The sequence below is a fragment of the Copidosoma floridanum genome, unplaced genomic scaffold, assembly GCF_036245765.1.
Source record: "Copidosoma floridanum isolate Cflo_tuat_1 unplaced genomic scaffold, Cflo_Japanese_pri ptg000027l, whole genome shotgun sequence".
NCBI classification, from domain to species: domain Eukaryota; kingdom Metazoa; phylum Arthropoda; class Insecta; order Hymenoptera; family Encyrtidae; genus Copidosoma; species Copidosoma floridanum.
Genome location: NW_028321904.1, coordinates 16,213,596 through 16,231,947, shown reverse-complemented (window position 1 = coordinate 16,231,947; position 18,352 = coordinate 16,213,596). Strand labels below are relative to the sequence as shown.

Sequence of the window (18,352 nt, the reverse complement as noted above, 5' to 3'; positions counted from 1 at the left end):
CTCAACTGTCTTGGGCAACATTTTGCTAGGCAGTGCAAAAGTAAGTTCTCCTGTTCAGTTTGCCACCGAAAGCACCACACCATGTTGCACAAGGAAGAGGTTAAGTCTACTCCCGCGTAAGGTCCAAACTTGTCAGGTAAATCTACAGATAGTAAAGAGGAAGATTCTGACAAGCATGAAGGGTCTCAGTCCGACCAAAGCATTTGCACTACCGCTAGCTTGTCCCTTAGCCCTAGTTTCCCCTCAGGACCCAAAGTTCTGTTAGCTACCGCTCGAATTTATGTTCCTGGTCCCCATGGTCAGAAAGTTTTAGTAAGAGCCTTGGTTGATTAGGGCTCTCAAAGTTTCTTAATAACTCGCTCGCTTTGCGATACATTGAGTCTCAAGACTCACCCAGCTAGTACTTCGTTGACTGGTGTAGATGATTCTTCTACGACCTCTGTTCGGAAGAGAACCTACATAACTTTCCAACCTCACTTCGAATCGAGTTTCAAGTGTGATACCGAGGTCCTAGTAGTTCCGAAAATTTCTTCTTATAAGCCTCCAATTTTAAGGAGCTTACTAACACTACCTCACATTCAAGGACTCCAACTTGCCCTGATCCTGACCTATACGCTCTAGATAAAATAGACGTTCTGCTCGGAGCTTCAGTCCATGCTCATGTTATTCAAAACTTGATTTGACGGGGCCCTGCAAATCGACCTATAGCCTCCACATCCAGCATCGGATGGTTACTGTCCGGACCTGTGCCCCATCCACCGGAAAATGTCCCTTCTGCGAAGTGAGAAAATCACATGATCACTGCCCGACCCGAAGAGGTTACCGTAATGCACATCTCTAAAGACCTTGATCTACTTGAAATAGTGCAACGATTTTGGTTAGTCGAAGAACCCCTCTTCATACCAGAGCTCAAAGGAGAGGATCTTCATTGCGAGGAACATTTTGTTCACACGCACTCGCGATCCTCGGACGGTCGATTTGTGGTCAGACTTCCGTTTAAAGGTCAAGTCGCTGATGCTCTTTCCCTTCGGGAAAGCTCTTATAGCACGGCGCTCTCCATATTTCGCCAACAAGAAAAAAGGTTTAGGAATAACCCTCACCTGTTCAAGTCATACAAGACCTTTATGGCTGAGTACCAGGCTCTTGGTCACATGCGCGAAGTATCGAATTCGAGCCTAGCAAAGTGTTTTCTTCTTCATCATGGAGTTTTGAAGACCAGTACGCCAACTCCTAAGCTGCGAGTTGTCTTTAATGGCTCTGCTAAGAACAGAGGTGGTCTGTCTTTGAACTTCTTACTCCACACAGGTCCAAATCTCCTGTTAACTCTTTTCAAGCTGATTCTCAGGTGGCGGTTTTATAAGTTTGTCTTTACCACCGACGTAGAAAAGATGTTCCGGCATATTCCAGTTCATCCAGACAATCAAACTTTTCAAGCGATCCTTTGGAGACCTGACGTCTCTTCTCGGATCAAAATCTACTTCCTTACTACCGTCACTTATGGTCTCGCGTGTTCTCCGTTTCTGGCGACTCGTGTCTTACGCCAACTTGCCTCTGAGCATGCTGAATCGCATCCTAGAGCTTCCAGGATTTTTCGCGAAGAATTTTACGTAGATGACTGTTTGTCAGGCGGTCATTCGGTGGAGGAGGCCTCAATAAAATGTGAGGAACTCACGGCACTGGCACGGTTAGGTGGATTTCCTCTTCGCAAATGGTCCTCTTACTCGCCACAGGCTTTAGCTAGCATCTCTCTTGACCATCGAGTCGACCAACCAAAGACTTTGCAAGAAAATCTAGAAGCCATTTCAGTCCTTGGATTGTCATGGGACCCCCAGACTGATGAATTTTCTTTCAAATTTACGGTTGATGAGTTTCCTTATCTCTGGACCAAGAGAACCTTGTTCGCTCAGACTGCCCGGTTCTTCGATCCTTTGAGCTGGTTCTCATTGGTGATAATAGTTCCAAAGATGTTGCTACAATCACTGTGGTTGCTTAAAATTTCGTGGAACACGCCCCTTCCAGACTCAGTTGTTGAACCTTGGGTCAGGTGGTTGATTGAGATTCCTCAACTCAATCAAGTGAGGATTCCCCGTTGGAACTTTTATTCCCTTAGTATCCGGTTAGAGATTCATGGATTCGCTGATGCGTCTAAGTCAGCCTACGCCACTGTCGTATACACTTGCGTGGTTAGAAAATGTTGTTCACGTGTCGCTCCAAATAGCCAAGACCTGAGTTGCCCCCCTTAAGGTGCTGAGCATTCCTCGGCTTGAGTTGTGCAGTGCACATCTACTGGCTAAAGTCGTAAGACACTTTACTGATAGCTGTCCTTGTAATGGAGTTCCCATCCACCTGTGGACGGATTCTCTTAATGTCCTCCACTGGCTTAACGCTCCGCCGTCAAAGTGGCCGGTATTCGTAGCCAACAGATGTTCAGACATCCACTACTTGATGCCGAGCGTTAAATGACATCACATCTCCTCAAAACAGAACCCAGCTGATCTGGCTTCTAGAGGCATTCTCACTAGTCAGCTAATTGCCAAGTAGTTGTGGTTTCATGGCCTAGACGTGTTGCATGTTGCATGAGACTGATCGCCAGTACCCTGACCTGAAACTTGAAGTCATCGAGCCGTCTCCTTCATTCAACCTCGTAGCAAGTTGTTCGGAAAAGGAGCCTGACTCCTTCGTTACCTCGCTCCTTAGCTGTTGCTCTCGTTGGTTTAGGTTAACACAGGTCACGGCTTACGTCCTGCATTTCGCTTATCGATGTCTTGGTACACTGTGGCAGTCATCCTTAACTACATCTATATACAGTTCACTGACCTAAGTTTCATCAAACGTGAAGCTTTTGCTCGATACATTTATTCAAGCTTGACTACCATTGAGTTAGAATCGGCGTCTCTGCTTTTGATCTTTGATAATTAACAGCGTCAGTTTTCTCATGACATTGCCGTCTTAAAACGCAACACTAATCTGCCCATTAGTCAACAGGAGCATCTTCCTGCCTCAAGCCGTTTGCGTAAGCTCGCTCCTTTTCTCTCTGATGGATTGTTACGAGTTGGAGGTAGGCTAAGTAACGCTTTGCTCGACTCTGACGCGAAACACCCACTAATCTTGTTTAGTAAAGATTCTCTCACCCTGTTACTTGTTAGACGCTATAATCTTCTTACTCTTCACGGTGGTACTCAAATAACTTTGACCGCTCTTCGTCGAAAGTACTGGGTACTAAATGGTCGTCAGATTGTAAGTTCTGTGCTGTTTCACTGCTTGACCTGTCGCCGGTATGCTGCACAGCTACAAACGCGGTTGATGGCAGATCTGCCAGCTGCAAGAGTAACTCCCTCACCAGCATTTCTAAGAACTGGTGTGGATTACGCTGGTCCTTTTCCTGTTCGTTTAGCAAAGCACCGTGGGAGAGGCACCCTTAAGGGCTACGTTCCGGTCTTTATTTGTATGGTCACGAGAGCTGTACATCTGGAGGTCGTCGAGGACTACGCTGCCGACTCTTTCATAGCAGCCTTTCTACGTTTCACGTCTCGTCGTGGTCAGTGCTCCGATCTCTATAGTGATCGAGGCACTAACTTTGTGGGGGCTAATCGGGAGTTAAGCAAAATGTTGATGGATCGTCATAAAAACGTCTCCTTTACCGATGCTCTCTGCACCCTTGGCACGCAATGGCACTTCAACCCCCCTTTAGCCCCCCGTTTTGGTGGTTTATGGGAGGCTGCAGTCAAATCGACGAAAATCCACCTTAAGAGAGTCATCAGAGACCAAGTCCTTACCTTCGTCGAATTTTCCACGTTGTTATGTAGGATCGAGTCATGCCTTAACTCGAGGCCCTTGGCACCCTTTTAAGACGATCCCTCCGATTTAAGTCCACTAACTTCTTCTCACTTTTTAATGTTCAAATCTTCTTACTCAACACCAGAGCCTGACTTAACTTCCGAGAAAATCTCGCCTTTACAACGGTGGAAGCTACTGTCCCGAGCCTTACAATGTTTTTGGCGCAGGTGGTCAGCAGAGTATCTTAGCTCTCTTAAAACTCGTGAAAAATGGGTCCCTCCCCAACGGTCGTTACAGGTTGGGGACCTAGTATTAATTAAAAACGAGAACACTCCTCCTGGCAAGTGGCCTCTCAGGAGAGTCGAAGATGCTTTTGAAGACCCAAAGGCGCTGGTGCGAGTCGTAAAGGTTAAAACTCAAAGTGTTATCTTAACCAGACCAATTTATAGGTTAATTTTGCTACGTACCGTTTCCGAGATCGAATCAACGGGCACATGTTAAGTAATTAAGTAATTATTTAAGAGATGCTGTAACTATTTTCACGGTCCAACCTCACCGCCTCTCATATTGTATTGTTTATAAATATAATAACACTTAGATTTAATTAAAAAAAAAAAAATTGCACATTTTTTCGCTTTATAATTTATAATTTTCCCTTTTGCTTCGTTTCTGGTAGCACTCATTGTACTAATTTAAAGAAATTAAGAAAAAATACTTTTATACAAAATTGTACCAATAATTTGATTTATTGTAAGTGGAAAGCGCTCCACAGTTATCTTTTCTAATATTTGCCATTGCTTTGATTGATATTGTCTCTGAGCTAGTTTTTATACCTGTTGAAGGACCTAATGTTCATATTTTTCTTGATGTTCATTCAATCTACTTTCTGTACATCAACTCAGGGAGTATGTATGACATCAAATGCTTGAGGTCATTTGTGTGCGTGTATGTGTGTCAAAAGTGTTTTTAGCCGAGTGCTCCACGCGAAAGTTCTGAGTGAAAAGCGCATGCGCTGCTAGAAAGCAACTGCTCTGCATCACAAAAGGGAGTAAGAGCCAGCCACGCTGCACTGCGTCTCTTCTCCCTCCTATGTAAGAAAGTCAATGTACGCGAGTGTTAAGTTCCGAACGAAAATTAAAGCTGATTCAATAAAAGGAAGTCGCCTTTTTATTTACCCGCGTACACTACAATTCCCAAAAGTTCTCGTCAACTTCCGTTGATCCACGCGATCCGGTGCAACAACAGTGCAGGAGCACTGCCTCCCGGGCACGATCCTGTTTAACATTTATTGTTTCATTTTTAAAATCAGTTCATATTAAACAAAAAGTGTTCATGATTTAAAAAACGATTTTGTTAAACAGCTTGTTCTTAAAAAACAATACAATGTATTCTTAGAGCTTCATATTAGTATTTTCATCATCATGAACATCAACCAATTTCATATAAAAGTAAGAGTTTTTCATTGGCTTCACGTTATGAAGAGCATACAGGGATTTGTAGGCTTCATTGTGACGTGTGCATGTAGTAATCAATATTGGGAGCTCGAACGTTGGATACTCTGTTATATCAGTGACCTTAAAGCGAAATTTTTCAAGCCCTTTTTATTTAAATCTACAATGACATGTATCTTTGTAGCATTTTCAAGATCCTCCCGAAAAATATTTCCAATCTCCGTATACTCAATTTTTCCTGAGGTGAAAGGTACTTTAAAAAAAAATACTTGTGCTTGTGCATTGTTAGTATCAAGCGAAAGAATAGCCAATTCTTTGGGCACATAATCATTACCTGGTTTCTTGAAACGTTGCATGTCCACAAAATACTCTATCTTTCGCTATTATAATATTCAGATGTATTGTTTTTTTATTCTTTCATAACTTTCGTTTTTGGGACAAGATCCATTGTTGGTTGAATGTTTATTGAGAAAATTTTTCTAGCCCAGATTTCTTATTTCTATCATCATCCTTAATTGAAATTTTTCGATACTTAACATTAGTTGTAAAATTACTTGTACACGGTTTATATGACATATCGATTAAAGTGAAGTTTATCAAACATATTAATTTTAAAACAATTTTACAGTCTTTATCTTTCGATTTTTCTAAGATTTGGTTTTCCAACCCTTATGTCTTTCTTCTCGTTTCTCCTTATAAATTCTTCCCACTCCTTATGTCATTGTTTGTTTTCTGCTTCTTCTTTACTCCAACTGTTGCTCTGACTATTTTTGACGTGTTGTTTGTTTTCTTAAGTGTCTCGATGCTTTGATGAACGATTTTCTCTGACGTCTCAACGGTTTGAGAGTTCGTTATTGAGTGAGTGCTGGAGTGCATATTAAGCTCCCTATATGATTTTTTTTTAATTATAAATGATACCTATTATAAAGAGGGTTTTATATGCAATCTTATAGTTATGATTTTACCACAAAAGTTAACTCAATTACCGTCCTGATCGACTATACGCAGTTAAATATGATCAATAATACGTATCATAATTGGTAAATGAATTATTTTTATTTGTTAAGGAACTTCAATAACTGTATATCCTGGTGGTAAAGCTGGAAAAATTCATAAATTGTGTGCACTTTGTTGCTATTTATGTAAGCTCCTTTCATAATATTACATTCACTTCTTAATACGCTTATCTTGTGAATAGCTACAGGTAAGTATGAAATATTAGTGCTGTTATGGTTTAGAACTCGCTGAGTAAAACCTAATAAATGACCCAATAGATAACACACAGAATCTTTAGTTCTGAAGTCAATGGTATGGCTGCACTTGATAAAACCTCGAAGCGTATTATTGTTCGGTGTAATATCAAGAGTTATGTTGTGAAATCGTTATCTTCAATTAAAAATAATTTAATATCTTCGACTTTATAACTACTGTTTGGTAAAACAATAACTTGAGTGTCGATGTAAAATTTGTTATAATTTTTATCAATACTTAGAATTGAGTTGAATGACAAAAGTTCTTCTAAGCCAGAAACGTAGCTATATTTTGGCGATAACTTAATATGTGGAATATACTGTGCTTCTAAGACTGAAGAAGTACCAGAAAGGCCTACTGTTAATGTTTCTTCCATCGTTGTCAAAGTATAACTAAGAGGTTTCTCAAGAGAAACTCTTGAAGATGTAAAAAAGTTACATCTGTTTCGAAAAAAACTCTAAGCACAAATAACAGCAGTTATAACAGTTAAATTATTTGATAACGCTTGTGATCATATTTTGCCTTCTAAACTTTTAAATATTACAGTAACTCGATAGGTGGCTGAAAATTTCCAAAACTGTCAAAATATACAACATTATTTCCACGTTTTCAATAAGTGACCCAGTTAGTTATAGGTCCATTCTTATCGTCAAGATTAACCATAGCCATTTTAAAAAGCTGTGAGCCATCAGCAGGTAAGCTGCTTCTCATGAGTAATCCACGAAAACAAGCGATTTCTAAGCTTTTAAAATATTTTATCAAAACTATGTTGGTCAGAGCTCGATCAGGTAATTGTACTGTTTTGAATTTTTTTTTTTTTCGTTTTTTTTTCTTTGTTTTGTTTTTTTTTTTCAAATCTTTTCCAACGCAAGGCTTTAATTAGACTCCGAATCCAGTTTTATGAGTTATGAGATTGGGATGGAAACCTTTAGCACCGATATTCTATAAGGGCTATAACTTCCAATCTTTAAGGTCGTTAAGTATCTGTATAACCAAGTTGCAAAAATCGTTTGTCATTGGGTGCACTTAAAGCAATTTTCGTCTCTTTTTCAGTGAATAGCTGATGATAACGAGATCTTATAACTTTTTGCTCTCAAGTGATGCTAGAACTTTTCAGTCAGACACTTTACGTAATCTTCAAAGGTTATCGTAGCTCCTACTATGGAGATTTTAACATTTTTAGCTTTTTTTTAATGGTTTTTGATTTTGAATTTTCACGCTATACATTTTACTTCGCAATTCTACAAATTTAAACATAACATTACCATTGCATTTATCCTTCATAAGACCAACAATTTTTTTGGTTTCCACGAGGCATATTAAAGTAATTGTTGATAGGATAGTCCAGCGTGTCAAATTCTTTCATATTCTCACGCATCATATTACAAATATTTTTATTTGTAATTTCATGTATAAAACTATCAGTGTCAGTAAACAACAGTTTGCACTGATCCCCAATTTGATTTCTCATCAAATCATACTGAAATTAATACACAAGTCTTTTGAATAGGTCCAAGATACTTAGTTCTATATATATATATATATATATATATTAATTTTTTAATAAAAATATCAGTGCACGTTAACTGTATAGCAATAAGCTGCTCATTAAATGCGTCACAACTATGAAAATTGGGACGTGCAATAAATTTTATACGGATGACTCACAGCTTGCTTGAGTACCCGATAGTGTATTACATATCGTTTTTTGTCGTACAAAGTAGTCAATAATTTGTTTTGTTTGGATCCTGGAGGGATTATGTGCTCAGCACAGAATGGCAAATCATTGTGTGCGTTACGGAGAGTTTCGAGGTAAGCAAGATCTACTTCGAGTATATACCTGATTTTAGCATCATCTTTAACATTTAAAATACCTGTTAGATTAATATTTCCAATCCATTCAAAACCAGCGTAAGGCAATGGTTGGGTCATGGCCCAACTATACAAATTACTAACATCATAATACATGGGGTACTTTTCATCCACATCATCACGTTTGCCTTCTTTCATGTATGCATTGTTTGCTGTAGCATAGCGATTACAACATTGACTGATCCAACCTCGTATGCTGTGCTCAATAAACATAAGCATGTTAACACTAGTTCACAATTTAAGTTTTACCTTGAATAAATTAGTATCAACCCGTAACAAAATTTCTACGCGATATCGTGCAAGATATCCTACACAATATTTTACAAGATATGCTGCACGAAATATTACAGGATATTGTGTAAGATTTCTTACTCGATAGTCTACATGATATCCTACACGATATTAAGCAATATTTTTGGCAACAAACAAAAAAAAAAGTATAAATTTAACCCATGTAATTTTAAATTTTTTTGCTCAAAAGCTGTTAGAAAAGCTAATGTAAGTAGTAAAAAAAAAAAAACATCTGTTTACTCCTGATAGGGGTTTTGAACTTGGTCCGGAGGACTCATGGTCGAGTGTCTTACCCACTTGGCCAGAGTGGATTAGACACTCGGAAAAGAATTTACTTCCTAATAAGGTACATTTGAAACTTATGTTTATTATTTCATCATTTTGTGAATAATATTTACCACCTTGATTACCTAATTGATAATTAACATCTTACAAATGTACATTTTTAATTGTTTCATGTCTCTTAACACGTTTGTCAACAACAAATCGAGTAATTGATTTTACAACTACTTTTTGTTCACGGATTTTACTTATACTTTACATATACTTCTCATTTCAAAAGAAAATTAGTCGATACTTAAAAGTGTAATGAATTTATTGTTATTGTCACAAAAAAGTTGTAGATTACTTTTTCCTCTTTAATACTTTAATCTGGGTATTGTGTACCAGCAGGAAAAACAATTTTTTACTTATTTATACAGTACTTAGATAAATTATATTAATGCTTACAACATAAGATTATACATAAAATAAAATATTCTTAAAAACTATTAGGAAAATTTTTTCTCAACTTGAATGAGGGACTGTAAAAAAGCAATATCCTTAAGACACAACAACATTATTTAATGTTATTTTCTATAGTTTTGTTGAATTTATTAAGAATTTGTTCTAAAAACTGTTCGATTTGCACAAGAAAATTGACAATTTTGTAACCGTTCTCAAAGCCTTTCAAAATGATTTCGTAAGAACATAGAAACTGTAATAAATATTGTTTTATATAAAACTCAATTTAAGTAATTTTTTTTTCACAAATTAATCCACAATAATTCTGTTTACATGGAATAGTAAAAATAAATCATTAAAATTGTAAAGAAGGATCATACTCATTTTGTTTTACATTTTGAACAATAAAGATTAAATTTTAACAGCATAACAAAAATTGTTTTAAATAATTATGAAAGTTTATTCAGTGCTACAGTTTTGCTGCATTGTAAAAAGCAAATAATTAACAGCTTTAGTACTAAAGATTAAATTTCAATACTATTTAAATCATGTGTGGCAAACAAAAGTTTTAATTTTACTTATAATATATGATACTATTGACTATTAAAGTTTAATAATCAACCTCAAATAATTAAAAAATTTAAAGAGTATAGGAACTTTTTATGCTAACGCCACCAGATCACAAGTCTAGCACCGTCAGCTAGACTATTTGTTTTAGACCCAGATTTATTGCGCTTTAGACACAGATATTTCCATACTTTTTTTTCTAATTAACTGACTTATTCAGTTGTCAGTTTTTATTTCTTGGAACATTTCATACATCTATAATAGACTGAAAATTTTTCGTTTAATGAATGAGGGCTTGAAAAAGTGTACATGAAGTCAAAATATCATTTCTCTGCTTTTTCAAGGAAAACTTGTGAATGCAAAATTATTGAAAATAAAACAGAAATACCATTTTCTTTAAGAATTTTAAAATATATGTGACCAAAAATTTTGATTTTTATTATCATTACAAACAGTATTAACAATATTTTTAGGGCAGAATAGTGATGTGCCAACTATCTTCAATAAAAATATGTTATATACATCACACAACTTTTACTGCTTGTGCTTCCTACGAATATTCGCCGTTTCTATAATTAAAATAAATTTTTATGATTAAACATATAGGTGTATTTAAAGAAAGTTGCAAAGCAGGTATCAATAATGTTTTAAGTAAAAACAATTAAAAAATTTGAGTCTGAGAACAGAAACACAGTATTTGATCGATGCTTCTTAAAAATTGTTATTGTCGCTGTCATGAGTCTTGTATCTTAATAAGCAGTACCCTCAAAATTGTTAAATTTGTGTATATATAAGTATGTCTTCACTTTGTGTAGTAGAATTAAAAAGATATCGATCCCATTGTATTTCAGCATACTAAAGTGAGACAACTTACACAATTTTTAAATAATATAAATGATCGAGAAGCATTACTTGTTGACGGTTTTTTTGTTGTAAAAATAAGTTTGTGTTTTTGTAAGTATAAGACTAAATAAACTTTACATAAGTATTTTTAAAACTTTTTTCTTTTGCTATGAAACTATATGAAATTTCGTTTGATGATGTTCTTATGTCTTTAAGATAATGCTTTTTTACAGACTCTAATTTGAGTTGAGAAAAAATTTTCCTCATTATTGTTTGAATCTGATAGTTTTAAAAAAAACTTAATTTTATGTATAAATTTATGCTGTAAGAATTTATGTATTTTATCTGAGTACTGTATGAATAAGTGAAAAATATTATCTTTCTGGCTGTATTCGATACCCAGATTAATGTGTTAAAGAGGAAAAGGTTATTTACAACTTTGTTGTGATAATGAAGACAAATTCATTAGACCCTAGCGGGAATTTACAATCATAACAAAATGGAAGAAAAATTTAACATGTGTTATATAGAATAAACACATAAATTATAATAATAAACATATAAATAATATGCTGTGACCCATAAGAAAACGTAAGAAGACGTAAGGAGCTATTATTCTCATAGAATTTAGACGTTTTTCACATTCTATAATGTTGTGTTACATTTTCTTATATTTCCTTTACGTTTTAATATAATTTACCCCATACTATTACACTAATAATTTTTCATAATAATTACTCAACTTTTTTTGTTAACAGTAATTTGTATTCAAAAACGTAAGAAAATGTGTCCAAAAGTTTAATTTTAACAAAATATAAGACAAAATATAAGACAGTGTAATAAACTGCCAGAAACTGTAAGCTGTTATAAAATATTGCACATGAAAACATTTCCTCACGTTTTAATAGAGTTTTTCACAGTTGCTCTTCCACGAGATTTGAGTACCTTTTTAGAATTATAATAGTAGACATTACGAGTAGTAAGGTAATATATTAAGTTATAGTCAATTGTGAGTAAATGTAACAAAACGTAACAATCTGTAACTGCGGGACAACATCTAACCAAACCTTACATTACATCATCGAAAGTTACGGTTTGATAAGTTTTCTCACATTATTTTTTTCCATTCGCGCACTTTTAAATATGGACTAATTTTGGAATGAAAAGTATACTGTTAAGTATAAGTAAAATCCGTAAACGAAAAATAGTTGTAAAATCAATTACTAGATTTATTGTTGGCAAACGTGTTAAAAGACACGAATCAATATAAAATGTAGTTTATAAGATGTTATTTATTAATTAGGTAACAAAGGTGGTAAATATTACTGACGAAATGATAAAATAGTTAACATAAGTTTCAGATATACCTTATTAGGAAGTTAATTCTTGTCCGAGTTTCTAATCCACTTTGGCTAAGTGGGTAAGACACTTGACCATGAGTCCTCCGGACCAGGTTCAAATCCCCTAACAGGAGCTCAGAGATGTCTTTTTTTTTTTACTACTTACATTGGCTTTTCTAACTACTCTTAAGCAGAAAAAAATTTTAATTACATGGGTTACACTTTACTATTTTTCATTCTGTAGTTACCAAAAATTTTGCTCAATATCGTGTAGGATATCATGCAAGCAGTTTTACACGATATCCTATAAGATTTCGTGTAGGATATCTTGCACGATATGGCGCTGAAACTTTGTTACGGAAATAATATTATTATTATATTATGTAAATTAGAATTAAAAAAGTATTTTTAAGCCTATGTATACTTCAACATAGCATATCTAGTTGAAACAGGTGTTGTATTATAATGAGCCGTATCTAACTCGTATGCTTCGAGACAATTGTTTCCAAAATTTTTAAAAACTTCGGCAAGTGGTAACGCATCAGTCTTCAAGTACAAATCTCCATACTGCTTAAGTGTATAAATATTAAAAGTATTCCAGATACTTTTAGCATGCTAATTCTCTTTGTCAGTAATATGAGCTTCGTATAAGCTACTATAAAAATCTTGTTTTGTTGTTTATGTCTCTAGTTTTTTAAACAAGAATATTCATATAATCATACGGAAATATGCTTTTTCGTTTTGATAAATTTATTCAATTCATATCATATTATAATCATTTGAGAATGTACTTTCGATAATTTTTATTTCATTTTAATATGATGACAGCTTGTCGAGAGATGAAGGCATAAATTTTAAGGTACCAATGAATTGTAGATAATTATCAGTTCCTTCAACATATTTTGTAAAGAAAATGTACTTTTCTTTTGTCTGCGGTAAAAGTTAAACTCTTTCTGGGAAGTTAATAGCGAGTTGTTTCATAAACAAATGAGAATCATAACCACTTTAGTTATAAAAATTTATCGGTATCATTCGTGAATCATGATAATCAATATTGCACTTGCTATTTGCGGAAAATTGAAACCTGCAATAAAAAATGTTTTTCTGTTTAGTTTATAAAATAATTATAGGTATTACAGTCAACAAATATGCGTACGTTCCAGTCAGAGAACAATGATCTCTTCCTTTTTTTATCAACTGAACCGAAGGGATGGTTACATATATAACATTAAAAAGCTTGATCATACATGATCTTCTCAGCTGTTGTGTAATCGAACATCTTGATAAGATTTTCATACAATACTTCCAGTTTTAAAGCAAGAAGGTAAAGAATATTGACAAACCATTTAGCAGATGTCTCATCATTATTTTTTTTATTTTGTACAAGTTTGTGCTCATTCTTCTTTATTTAAAGTAAAATAATTTTGCAACTATTCATATTGGTGCAATTTTTTTCATATTCTTTCAATTTATCTTTAGACCAAAAGTAGTCCAGGCATCGGTCTTATATGCCTCTGATATAACGATGTTCAGACAACTGTTTGCGGATCAAACATGACAAATTTTTAATCCAAACATAATGATATCTATACTCGGTATTTTAATCATCCTCAATATTGATTTTAATATCATCCCCTCATCATCAATATAAATTTTTAACAAGTAAAAGGTTAACATGATCTTTTTTTTTGTTTCCTAATAAATGATTTGAACAAACTTTGTAAGTACCTTTCTTTTTAAAAAATTATAAATTAATTGAAACATTTTATTTTTCAAATTTGGAAATTTTTTTTAAAGGTAACATGGAACTTAATATCATTAAAATTCAACTCGTTTTCGTATCTTCTATAATTTGAGAGACAGCTTGCATTCTTATTTATCGAATGCAATAATAATAAAATAGACTATTAAAATCATTGATTGTCCGTGTTAACAATATTTATACAAGCATTTTTTTTTTTTTTTTTTTTTTGTAATCTGGTAAGTCTATAAATCAGCTACCTTGCATGGGATTCAATTTATTGATGTTGATGAACAAATTTAATATTGAACGTAAAAACCAGCCAGAACCGGCATTTTCAAAGTCATACATACTTGGATCAATTAATTATTGCATATTCTTATCAAACCAGCCGTCTACTTTAATTGTTTGATAAATGGATCGTGACTTTGTATTAAAGAATTTTATATAGGTACTTTCAATGTTATTTTTGACTGTAACATATTCAGATGACAACACTGTGTTAACTTCAAGTGCTTCATGTTTGCTAAGAGATTATTGTATTCGATTGAAAAAGTGCTTGTTTGCTACTTTCAGAAAATTTCTTAAATCTAAATATCTTAAGTTAACAATCAATGCTGTTATAATTTGTCGATCGAAAGAACTACTAACATCTTCAAAACTTACTATTTTATTGTTTTAAGCAACTGCAAATATTGTTGATGGTATTACTGCTGCTATGGACGGTATTACAGCTACTTTAACTTTCTAAACTAAAATATTCACTGTCTAAAATAAAAACTTAAGACTCATTGATCAATAATTATTATTTTAGCTGCTTCCACTATTTCCAAGCGATCATAAAATACTTGCATTAAAGTTTTTAGGAAAGCTATCACTGATTGTAATTTTTTCATTCCTTACTGAAAAAAATTATTCATATTATTTACTAAAAAAAAACACTATCCTGAAGAACTGTTAAACTGCTATCTAACTAAACTTAGATATGACCAGCATCATATCTATTTACAGTTTGCTAACATGTTTTCCATCGCTGGTGAATCACACCTTTCAAATATTGTGTGATAGTAGTAGCCATAGCTAACTCGAAGCTACAAGCGTTCTAACTCATAGATTATAAAAAGATGAGCTGTTTAAGCAGCTCTAAGCCTATTATATTACAAAATTTAAAAGATAAGTGGTGATACGGCAAAAAGGGGTATAGATAAGAAGATAGGTAGTTTACAGTTAATTGTATGAAAAGTTATCACAAAATTTAAGAGTTAAAATTAACATTTTAAAACATTACTATTTAACAATTTACAAAAATGAGATCTATAGCAAATTATGGTAAGGATTCATACTACTATTTTCCAATTTAAAAAATTTAAATTAACGTTACCTTAATAGCAAGGACTTACACACTATTACTACTGTAACTATTATTACTAAAACTACAACAACTACTACTACTACTACTACTACTACTACTACTACTACTACTACTACTACTACTACTACTTCTACTACTACTACTACTACTACTACTACTACTACTACTACTACTACTACTACTACTTCTACTACTACTACTACTATTACTACTACTACTACTACTACTACTACTACTACTACTACTACTACTACTACTACTACTACTACTACTACTACTACTACTACTACTACTACTCGCCAGGCGGTAACCTCTCTGAGGGAATCCACCAGCAGTTCCGATCCGGTGAAAGCCAGCGTAACTGTCGTTGGCCCCACGAATTCTGGAGGGGGGGCCACAAAGACGTGTCTCATGGCCAACGGGGACTGCTAAGTGTTCCATGGCCTTTTCTTACAGACAAAGGACGAAGAGGAAGCCTGTCAAGTATAGGCACTAACGACACCAAGGACAGCAACGTGTCAGTATTTAGCAACCTGACCCGGAAGGAGCTTGCCTCTTTAGAAGAAAGTGGTGCTGAGCTCAGAGTCAAGCAACAGCAAGTGGCTGATAAAGTCCAAGTAGCAACGGAAGACATTACAGAGATGCTACGAATGATTAACGATAAGGACGGCAACACAGCAAACGCTGTTGAAAATGGGCTCAAAGCGGTGCTTAAGCATCTTTAAAAAGGAGAGGTGCTGAGAAGAGGCAGTCCTACTAAAAAAGATTTGTATACCAACGCTTGAAAGTCGTCATTTAAATTCCTAAAGTAAAGGGAACAAAGGCAAGATGATTTTTAACGGCACGTACAAAAAAAAACACTGAATACTACCCTGAAAGAAAAAGAACGAAGTAAAAGAAACAGGAGCCCATTAAACTGCCCTGAGAAACACCAGCAGACTATGTCTTCGAAGAAAAAGAAAAGAGGCAGTGGCAAACAAAAAAAAATTCCTTTGAATGACAAAACAAGCTGGAAAAAAAAAGTGGACGCCACAACAACAGTAATAGTAAAGATGGCTGAAGGACATACCTTTGCAACGGTGCTGGAAACTATGAAGGCAAACTTTGACCCCAATAAGGCTAAAGTGGCAGTCCAAAGTGTTGTCACAACAAAAAAAAAGACATACTTATTAGGGCCAAAGGTGTAAAGAATGATACTGCATTCTCACAGCAAATTAAAATGTCGGTAGCCAGACAAGGTACTGTCAAAATCAGCGACAGAAACATGACATTAGAGGTCCCAGACCTGGATGCTATTGTAGAGAAAGATGAGGTCAAAGAGGCTTTTTGGACATCAGAGTCAGAAGCCAGAAGTTGCTCTCTTAAAGCCAAATGCTGCGCTGGGTACTTTTTAGCTATCAGCAAAGAAAAGCATTAAGCTTATAGTGGTGCTAGCTAAGTATGCGGCCTACTATGAAGCGCTAGACAAGGTGCTGGTCTTTAGGGACCCCGAGTCCATTTCAGGACTTGAGAGCATCAGCACCTCTAGCAAATGGTGGCGAGTTAGCTTTTCAATGCTGTGAGACGCGATGGTCTCCCTGGTGGCTTCACCCTTAAGTAATACTAACGCGGTTTCGGGGTGGATTAAAAGCCACGCGGCAGGGGGGGGTTATAGTAGGTATGGGTGATCCAATAAAAAAAATCCACCAAGTCCCACACTACTGCTGTCCCTGTGGTGTGCTTCAATGCATTTCCTCTGCCTCCACAAAAAAAAAAAAAAAAAAAAAAAAAACTACTACTATTACTACTACTACTACTACTACAACTACTACTACTACTACTACTACTACTACTACTACTACTATTAGGGTGGGGTTTTCGCTAGTTTCTCCATACCGAGCGCTTCCCCGGGTGGCAAATAGGGGCATCCTCTTAAAATAAGAGGTGACGATGGGCAGCTGGGGTGGCTCTCTGTGGTGGTGGTCGGGGGCGTGGATCAGGGGGTGTGTGTGGCTTTGGCGTGTGTATCTGCGGCGATGTGGACGGATGACTAGTGCCCCATGTCTTTATCAGTGTGGATGCATGGGCCGGCTATGCTTGTGCTCCTTGTTCTTCTCTTTTTGCTGCTTCCGTGGGTGGCACTCCATTGCTTGATGCGGGCCAACAAAAACTAGCACCCGTCGTGTATAAAAGTAAGCGGTGGTTAAAACATTCTTTTCAGATACATGTATCACACACTCTTACTAAACAAACACAGGGACACTTACGGATTGTTCTGGGTTGCGTGTGGTGGCTCCTTTTCCGGGTTTACGTTAGGGGCTCGGTGACGGGTGAAGCCGGATGATGAGGCCCGGGTAAGTCTAGATAACCACATCTGATATGGCTGTACGTCTTATAACCAAAAAAGACGTGGTGGGCCGACTAATCTAGGCTTACTACCACTAAAAAGGCTATATGGCGGCACCTTAGTGCCTTACACCAGCCCGTTTGGTTGGGTTGTCTGCGCGGTCTCGGGACTGTACACCTGCCGCTCGTCTCGCTGGGATGACCGTTGTGTACCAACAAATACATACATTAGACAAAGACACCATTCTTACACTTATTACTCAACGCCAGGGCAGTCTCCGTGGGTGGGACTGAGGGAGAGTGGCGACTCCCAGCTGGCCCGAGCAAGTAGCGATTTTCTCTGGTAACAAAGAGGGCTGCTGCCCTGGTTTTAACCCTTTCCAAATACTTATTTCCAGAAAAAAGGGTAGTGCTGGCTCTCGTGGGTCAGTACGACATTAAAGAAGATGCCAATATGAAAAACGTCAATGCAAAACAAGTACTCCAGGTGGTAACCTCTCTGAGGGAATCTGCTGGCAGTTCTGATCCAGTGAAAGCCCAGGTGACTGACTCAGGCCCCATGGATTCTGGGGGGAACCACAAAACGTGTTTCATGGCCAACAGGGACTGCTGAATGTTCCATGGCCTTTCCTTACCGACAAAGGACGATGAGGAAGCCTGTCGAGTATAGGCACCAACGACACCGAGGTTAGCAACGTGTCGGTATTTAGCCACCAGACCCAGGAAGAGCTTGCCTCTTTAGAAAAAAGTGTCACTATGCTCGGTGTAAAGCGACAGCAAGTTGCTGATAAAGTCCAAT

At 36.0% G+C, this 18,352-nt stretch overlaps 1 protein-coding gene across 1 annotated transcript; it reads left to right on the top strand.

The window, feature by feature from the left end:
• Positions 1–827: 827 nt before the first annotated feature.
• On the top strand, positions 828–18,166 carry LOC149373797 (uncharacterized). Its single transcript, XM_089595722.1, has 3 exons — positions 828–2,075; positions 2,923–3,538; positions 17,952–18,166. The coding sequence occupies exons 1-3, from the start codon at positions 828–830 to the stop codon at positions 18,164–18,166; spliced, it is 2,079 nt and encodes a 692-aa protein (XP_089451848.1).
• Positions 18,167–18,352: the final 186 nt, after the last annotated feature.